Genomic DNA, 9,488 nt, shown 5'->3' with positions numbered 1-9,488 from the left:
TTGAAGTTACTTTAGTGAACATTGTGACGTATTTTCCGTATTTAGGTCACATAGTTATTTTAAGCCCAACCATGATGTTTTTCCTAAACCTAACTACGGCAGTCACCGTGGTTTTGTTGTATGGCGTACAGATGATGTGCAAAAAGCCTAAAATGCCTCGTGACAAGCAGAATGTCCTTTTGTCATGCTATTTATACCCCTTCCTGTGAGATCGGGTTGGATTTGACCATGCCCTGGAGGTGGGATGGGCCAGTGCAGGGTGCGGCACAGCAGGGTAGTGTGGGAGAACTTGGGTAACGTACACTAACTATATTCCTTCCACTAACTATGTTCCGTACAGATGACCTTTTTTTCTGTGATCGCTGAATAAATACTTCCAGGTCCTGCATAAAATGTATATGCAGGTCATCTTCAGTTCCCCCTATTTCATTTCGCGACCAAGCAAGAGACCTCCACTCCTTTTGTTCCTGTGAGATTTCACTAAGTTTTGCAAGGTGCGCCCACAGCGCCCGGAGGTGAAGCTCCAGTCTTGACTGCAGCTTGAGAGGGGAGATGACTAGAGCAGTGGAAATGTATATTTTGACTTAATTTATGCTTCTCAAAGTACTGTAGTCTGTATGAAATGATTATTATGATATCAGAAGTAGCTAAATATATTACCCTTTGTTGAATGAATGCTTTCAAAAGAGCATTTTAAACATCAATGGTGCCTACTGACTGCTTGACACTGCAACAGCAAGTCTGTCAACACAGACGCTGTTTGCACGTAATCCTTCACGTGATATTGATGTTACAGCAGTGTAATTTAATAAAAGGTCAATAAAGTTTGGGTTTACTACATCAATCAAATATTTTGACATTTTAAATTTTCATTAATCGCTGTTGAAATCATCTCATGCGCTGTGTACGGTATACCGTTCAGCTTAATGATCTTCCGTACGCAGGTGGAGGAGATATTTTTCCCCACTTTTCTCAAACACAATTGGTCCAAAAGACATCAATCAAAGTGTAGACTGTCTAATGGATATTCCCCCCGGAGAATGAGCACACAAACATGCTTGTCAGGCTCCTAACACAAGAGGAGTGCTCCCTGCCGTGGCGCTGAAGGGCAAAAAGTGTACGAGACACCGTTATTCTACGTTAGCTTAAAGACCAGGAGGGCTTCTGCATTCTGAATGAGCTGCAGAGGTCGGATGGTGTACCAGCCTGGAGGGAATTGCAGTAGTGGCTTTGAGATGACAAGAGCAATTCAATTGACAGTTGCCTGGAGACATATGCAAAGCCATCCGAACTTTACATGAAAAATGCATTTGCTGTTGCAAATTTGGAGCATACACACGTGATTTTTAGGAGATAAGGGTTGCACAGGTGCACAATTAAAATATGAGTGAAGCGCAATCTATTATACTGCTGTGAAGACAGCTGCATTGGTTAAAATAAAACCTCACAGGGATGACTAAAAATCCGGTGAACACAAAACATTATCGGGACAGTATCCTATATGGCTGTTTTTCACAGATACCCCTGTATCTTCACTGTGAATGTTGTAGATTACAACCAAAAACGTGTCCATCACTGTCAGTTTTGTCCATTGGGAATGTTTTCTGAATGCACAGATTTCAGTCTTTTCCAATATACTTCCATTTATAATGTACAGTATCTATAGTCTCCATTTACTTCCCGTCCCACAGCTTTTAATCATTTTAGTCACTGAGACCTCTACAAAAGCATAATCTCAGGGCATGATTGGAGAACTCTCAGCTGTAATTAAATGATAAGGTGTTTATGCAAATATATCAGATTTGTGTTGGCGGCAAGACGGCAGCTGTTAGAATGAGGAGTTTGAGATAGTAAAGATCATTGATTAAATAGAGAGTCTGTTAGTGTCATCCCTCTTGCTTTCTGTCTGTTCGACAGTCACTTCCTCACCTTATCAGTTTGGCAGATTAGCTGTGAAAGTAATACTGATGCTGTTGGATGCCATCAGACATATTTTAATGGAAACTGTGGCGGCTCAGAATTTACAGCCAACCTCTACCAATGCCCGCAAAATATCCACTGCTTTTTGAATAGCTCTCATCAGTTATCAAATTAGCTGCTCACTCCAGCAGCAGTAAAAAAACATGAATGTTTGTGCCATTAGGACAGCAGAGAGAACAGTGCCAGGAGATGAAATGGCTGAATGCTCATGTAATTATAAATGTAGGTCATCTGAATCACCACATGGTCTTCAGCAAATGCAATTTCTTCCAATTTTTTTTAGAGTTTAAGATAATTGCTTTACCATTCATAGTGTAAAGTGGCTGAAATAATGTCCCAGTGATCATGGTTGAAGCTTTTAATTGCTTCCACTAGAGCCAGGTGGTTTCCTCAGGGTTTCAAGAGGCTCATTGTGCGAGCATTCACAAGCTTGAAACCATATATGATGAGGGACAGGTACTGCTATAAGTTAGGTAAAGATGTCATTTCATCTATATCTGAGAAGCCGGTAGAAGTGTTGGTGGTGGTGAAAAACTTGTGATAGCGTTAGACAGAAAATGAAGAAGAGAAAACTCTATGACAGCTAGCTGGAGTAAACGGCAACCTTCGGCTTTGAAAAATGAAGCCAACGCAAAAGTGCCAAAAACTGCAATTCCTCGAATGGCCACTTAGGGCTGGCTCCAAAAGGGAAGGGAGTCAATCCTCATACACCCCCAAGTTGAAATCATGGATGTATAAAGAGAACTGGATACAGGGTTGTATGAGAGTTGCTCAGTGGCACATGAAGCCCAAATGGCTTGACTGCCGAGTGCTTAAGTACCCGGATCATCCGGCGAACTTCGGCATCTTTTGGGCCCATAGAGCAGGCGCAGCAGCGTTTCCTTTAACCCGGCTTTCCAGCTTTTGCTCCAGCCTCAGACTGGGTCTCATTCACATGAACGGAGGAAGGGAAATAACTCTGGATTTGGTTATTAGTGCATTTTACAACTTTTAGGACCTAATGATTTAAATAAGGGCTATTCAAGTGTTCATACTGGGAAGTTGATTTACCTAAAAAAAAATTATCTGCTGACTTACAGACATCTCTTTGTATTAATATGCTTACTTTATGCAAACACGTGTATGTGTTTATTATTGTAAATAACAATTAACAACACAAAACAATGACAAATATTGTCCAGAAACCATCACAGGTACCGTATTTAGCATAACAAAATATGCTCAAATCATAACACGGCAAACTGAAGCCCAACAGGGGAGATTTGTGGGTACCCACAGAACTAATTTTCATTCACATATCTTGAGGTCAGAGGTCAATGGACCCCTTTGAAAATGGCCATGCCAGTTTTTGGAGCGTTATTTTGCTTCCTTTGCAACAAGCTGGTTGGTACTAATGGATTCCTTAGGTTTCTGTAGTTGCATATGTTACCAGTATCTTCACTCTACACTTTAAAATTGTATTTAATGTGTTAAAGAAATTAGTGGCATTAAAACTAATTTGTGATAACCTGTTATTATCGTTATTGGAACTTTGACAGCCCTACTTTTTACATGTAGGCCCGCATTTTGATGATGCATTTGAAGGGTTTTTCAGATAGGTTACAGTACTTTCAGTACTTTCAGATCATCTTTCCCACTTCTACTTCTTCTGTAATGCAATGCAATTTAAAAAATAATCTATGGCAATTAAATGATGCAAGAAATTGCGTCATCTTTTGATTAAGTTTATTCAATGAAGGCATGTAGATAGCAGCTTCACAGTCAGGATATATCTTGATTTTTCATTTCTTGGTGTTTGATGCTCTTACTGGCAAGTGCCCAGCCTTGAACTATACTGCAGGTACACTGGCTCCAAAGCAAAGTCCAGCCGCTCAGTCAACGTAGGTACACTATCAAAGGTGAATTCACAATGAACCCATGCGTGCATTTCATCTCTGGGAACCTGGAGTTTCTTGTGGCTCAAGAAAGCAAACACCTGCTGTATTCAGCTCCAGATGACCTCGAGGTGTCCTAGGCAGACATAACTACAAAAATCACAAGAAAAGTGGAGGCTGCAGAGGCACTTAAAGAGGCAGAGAAAGCGAGGCTGGAGCAAAGGGAATGGCTGAGGGGAGGACCGGTCTGGGCAACATAACATCAGCTCTGTCTGGCTTGCCTGAGGGAAGAGGAAGAGGAAAGACAAAGAGAGTGGTGGTCAAAGAGGCAGAACGGTTCCAGGGCCTGAGCTATGCATCAACCTGTTTTTAGATTAAAAAAAAAATAAGTTTGGAAGGAGTTAGAGAATCACAGGGATGGTGGGGATACAATTGGGTTGAACACTGTGATTCCAGGTTTTATGTTGGAGTTGATTTTTTTAAGACTAACAATCAGGTTCATTCAAATGGCAGCACAAAGCGAGTTGTTGATATTTTGGTGGAAATTGGGTCTTGGACTCTGCGTTTAGACTAGACGTTCAGGATCATGTCTTTTTCTGGCGTCACTTCGCTGTGACTGATGCACATGTTGATGAATCACCAGACGAAAGGACTTAAAATGTTAAGAAAAAATTAAACACCCTCAGTCAGTAAATGTGTTTAAATTGGCGTCGTAAATATACGTTTCATGTGGTTAAAGCAGAAATGCCGGTAAATCGGTCAACATTCATGTATAAGTTAAAGTTATGGTCGCAAGTGTTCTTCAAAAACATTTGTTTTATATTTGCTGTAATTCTTAATATATCCCATTAGCAATCAATAAATCAAATGCACTGACAAAAAAGGAAAACAAAATCTGGTATCTGTGGTGGTTACACTTGCACTCCGGAGGGGGGAGTGGCTTTGGAGGGATGCCTGAAGGGGCGGACTGAATAATTGTCTTTGATACATGACCTTCAAGCTTTCAGAATTGTGTGCATGGTTCCATCTTTTTGTGTTTTCAATGCAGAAGAAATGTTATATATACAGTATATATAGGTGTTATAACAATGAGGTTAAAAAGCCATAACCTGCTGCTTCCTACCTCCACTCTCATCTGCTAGCAATCCTAATCCAGCTCTTCAGTGTTGTATTTCCCCCTTTCTCATCACCTCCCCCACCTCTATAAATGATGGTTGAAAATTGATTCCAAGACACAGCAACGTACGGTATGTATTACATATTACACCTTGAAGCTTGAATTTAACAGTTAAATAATAGAACCATTTCAAAATTCTATCAAAGACCAAGAAGGGAAGCAGTTTCTAATATGGCGACGTTTGAATTAAAATTTTAACAAAACGAGTGTAAAGGGGAGAAGTAGCAGAAGGACAGTGTACCACATATATAATCCCATGTATAAGATATCACACAAATGGCATTACATCAGACAAATAAGAAAGAAGAAGAAGAATAAGAGAAGAAAGGCACTTTCTTAATCCCCGAGGGGGAATTCAATTCAAAGGTGTATAGTAGGAGAGGTTTTGTACCTGAGGGGTCAGTGGGGTTTAAGAGGTAAAACATACAGTGAATGCTAATTGTGTGGAAACATTTTCCAATTAATGTTGATACACATTACATTTTGTTGTATGCTTTAAATGGTATATGGTTGAGAATTATTTGAATTACACTTCTTTGTATACAGTATATCTCAATGTATTCATACATAGTTTCCATATGAACTACGTTCTACTAAAGAAATGATGCCTTAGAAACCTTTTCACAGTGAGGTCTGTGGATGAATGTGCTTATTTTAAATAACTGACATTGATATTGGACTGGAAAAATTGGAAATAATCTTGGTTTTCCCACCTTAGTTAGTTAGTGATTAGTGTATTGCAGTTATTTATAAAAATCTGAACTGTTAGTCTCATTTAGATCGAGATCTCCTTTTCAAGACAGATTACAAAAACAGAGTACAGTATAAGCACACAAGCATACCTTACAGGGAGAGGTTAGGCTATTGTGGCTGATGGTGCTAAATCAAGCATCAGCATAGAGGAAGTAAGTATGCACCTCATATTGTTCAAATCTTTATTCATTTCTTGTCTCAAGAAGAGAACAATCTTATCCAACAGGTGTTACAGTCGATGCTGAACCATATATATGTATGTGTGTGTAGATATACAGACATACTTGAGAATTTGTCTAAAGATTATCAGTGTCACACCATTATAAAACTTAATTCTGCTTTCCCTCAAACACACAAACACACACACACACACACGTAAACACTACACACACGCACACAAACATGCACACACAAACGTGCACAAATGATGAGAGAAATGAGCAGAAATGAATTCATATTATTTATTTATATTATTATTTATTTTATTTAATTAGATGTTCATTATTATGCACTGATTGTGGGAGAACTGGATCACCCAGATCGAACCCGTGCGTTCCACAACAGTAGACAACACTGACTACTGAGGTGGCGCTGAGAGCTCAAGCCCTCGTATTCATTCAGAAGGAAAAAGTCATTTTTTCCTTCAAGATGAATGACACATTGAAGACGTTTTTTATCTATAGGATAAGTCCAATTATTCACTATATGTGGGATAAACCGGAGCTCCCGGAGAAAACCCATAAACCACTTTACCACCTCGTCATGGCGGCGAGCATAGAAGAGAAGCACCTGCACATGCAGGACCTCTGTCTCGGTGGTACCATCAGGTGACCTTTGACGGCGGAGGCTATACGCTCTCCAACTGCCGTTTGACCGCCTTTCAAGGACACCAGCACCCACGTCGCAGTGCCCCACGTCTTAATCAGGTCCCGGTAAATGGCCTTTTCGAGGTTTTCCAATGTTTCTGGGCTGGAATCGAAATCGAGACCCTCGACTTCGGCCCAGGTTTGATCAAAAAGGCGCTGGATGATGTCCTCGACGTTTGAAAGGGTCCAGGTCACTTTTGCCTTCTTGAAAATCCGCGTGACCAGCCTCTCCAAGATCAACTCAACGCAGTTTTTTTTTTGTTCGTTCCGCGCTCGCTGTGCAGAGTCATCACGACTCTTCGTCACGGATACCGGGGCAGGCGGTGCAGCGATTGCCAAAGGTTTCTTGGCCCTGGGCTTAGTCCCCAGTATGGCGTGTCTCATATTGTCGACGAGGTCGTCGGACTGAAAGATCTGCCACCATCTGGCCAGACACAGGAAACCGAGCACCTTCCGCTGCAAGTCGGCGCGCATGTTGGCACGTCTCACCGGCTCGGGGATGATCTCTGGCCCATGTGTGATATGTGTGTAGAGGAGATCACTTAACACCTTTGTGAACTCCAAGACTCGACCGGGGGCAATGTTTATGAGTGGAGCGCCGAGTCCCAGAAGATCGCGGTTTTCTGGTTGTTTCATCAGATCGTTAATCTTCTTTGTGAGAGACTTTGCCGACTCCCGGCTGTGAACTTTGGAGCCCCGCTGGAATCTTTTCCTCATCTGTGCCACGATGCGATGGATGCACGTTTTGGCAAAGCACTTTGCCAAAAGCTTCTTAATTTTGCTTCTGATGCTTTTCTTGGAGCGTTTGCTCTTCTGCGCCGACGGAATCGGTCTTACAGCATCTTCGGCGATACTCCGAGCGATTTCTTCCGCGACGTCTTCAATCTCCCGAGAGTTTTGAGACTGCAGCAGCGTGTACTCGGAGTCCGGCACGTCAACCAAGAGAGGTTCGGTGATGTCGTTCAACTGCTTCTTGATGATGATTGTGACATTCGTGATGTCTTTCATCTCAATCACGACGTCCGACGAAGGCGTCGCCGCATGGCGGTCTTTGGCGTCTGAGGGTTCCGGTTCCACATCTGATTCCTCGCAGATGGTCCTCTGCTTGCGCGGTCGGGGCGAGAACACTGACTTCATCTTGCCGATGAACGCCTGGCACATTTTGCAGGCGTGCAGAATCATGTTGTTGAGTCTGCTGGGAGGAGTGAGGCGCTGAACTATGCCCTCGGGGCTGGAGAGGGCACTTCGGACGCTCTCCGAAACCTCTTCAGAGATCAATGTCGTCAAGCTTTTGGAGCTCGGACACTGAACCGAGACGTCGACGCCCAGAGCTTCGGCAAAACCCTGAGAGATTGTGTCGCCGAAATTGATTTGGACGTCGTCCTCAGACGCCAGGGTCGTGCTCCCGAGAGATTTCAGGAAAGCTTTTGTCAAGGCCGCTGTCATGTCTAACAGCAACTCTCCCATCATGGTCATAGTGGCGTCGTCGGGGTTGCCGGATTTCAAAAATCCCCACTGATCCGCCGTCATCCCCTTAAAGAAGGAGTTGAGCAGCTTGGAAATAACGCGACGGACGTTGAACTCTGGCATGATGGCTTCTGGCTGGGAAGTTCTTGATGATACCATGATGCTGATTTACGGTCAATTCTTGTCGATGCTTCGTGGTTTTTGGAGAGAAATTCACTGCTTCTCTCAGTAGAAAGTCTGATGAGTGAAAATAATCGTTAGTTGCAGCCCTAATTATTATTAACTAACATGTAAGCTGCATTTAAATGTTGAGGCTAATTTTAACTGCTTCATATACTGTTGGGAGGTTTAATATAAAGCAATGCATTCATAAAATTCATACCTCTTCCTCTTGAGACAACTGCTTCTCTCAGTCGATGTGTTTCGTCTGATCGAGTCTTCAGATTCAACTATCGTTGTGTGATTCTGGGACTCTCTCCTGAATGTCACTCCTTTATGATGTCACTGCTCCTTTCTGATGTCACCACTCCTTTAATTCATCACAGTGTTCCATCTAGTGATGTCACGATGCAGTGATGATGTCACCACTGCTGTGATGTCACCCAAACACACAAACACACTCACACACACACACACACACGCACACGCACACGCACACGCACACACACACACACACACACACACACACACACACACACACACACACACACACACACATCCCTGTACTTCTATCTTTGTGAGGACCGTCATTGACATAATGCATTCCCTAGTCCCTTACCCAAACTTAACCATCACGACTAAACACCTTACCCCAACCCTTATCGTAACCTTAACCTAAACCTAATTCTAACCTAACCCTTAAAAACCAAGTCTGAACCCTCAAACAGGCCCTTAAAGAAGTGAGGACCGGTCAAAATGTCACTTTCCAAAAATGTCCTCACTCAGTTAGTTAAACACTTGTTTCGGTCCTCACTATTCAGCAAGTACAGGAACACACACACGCACACACACACACTATTTATTACACTATAAATAAAATCCCAATTTCATATGCTGTTGAGAGTTAATACCTGATCTCTTATCCCCAGCACATAGTGGGCCTTTTTCCAATATTTGTGAGGCCTGTAGAAATGTGATGCTAGAGGAGTACAATGGACAACACAAACACTCCTGGGCAGACCTGCAACTCAAGAGCAACTTGCATGAATATTCCAACAAGTCCGACATAAACCTCTGTGAGGGAGATAAAGAGAGGGGGGGAGAGGGAGATAGGGAAATTGGAAGCCATTCCTCATTCAGCATGCTGCGCAGCATGTTAAGTGATGAAGAGGTGGCGAGCCTGGTGCAAGTTACATCCTTCACTGCCCTTGG

At 42.6% G+C, this 9,488-nt stretch overlaps 1 protein-coding gene across 1 annotated transcript; it reads right to left on the bottom strand.

The window, feature by feature from the left end:
• Window positions 1–6,241: 6,241 nt before the first annotated feature.
• LOC119480540 lies at window positions 6,242–8,587 on the bottom strand. The gene is made up of 2 exons (XM_037756912.1): window positions 8,500–8,587; window positions 6,242–8,354 (listed from the first exon to the last, which is right to left on the bottom strand). Exon 2 carries the CDS (start codon window positions 8,274–8,276, stop codon window positions 6,534–6,536), a length of 1,743 nt encoding a protein of 580 aa, XP_037612840.1. The 5' UTR covers window positions 8,277–8,354; window positions 8,500–8,587; the 3' UTR covers window positions 6,242–6,533.
• Window positions 8,588–9,488: the final 901 nt, after the last annotated feature.

Source organism: Sebastes umbrosus, chromosome 21, assembly GCF_015220745.1.
Source record: "Sebastes umbrosus isolate fSebUmb1 chromosome 21, fSebUmb1.pri, whole genome shotgun sequence".
Taxonomy (NCBI): Eukaryota; Metazoa; Chordata; class Actinopteri; order Perciformes; family Sebastidae; genus Sebastes; species Sebastes umbrosus.
The sequence above is the reverse complement of the archived record's forward strand: the minus strand, read 5'-3'. Positions and strand labels throughout refer to the sequence as shown.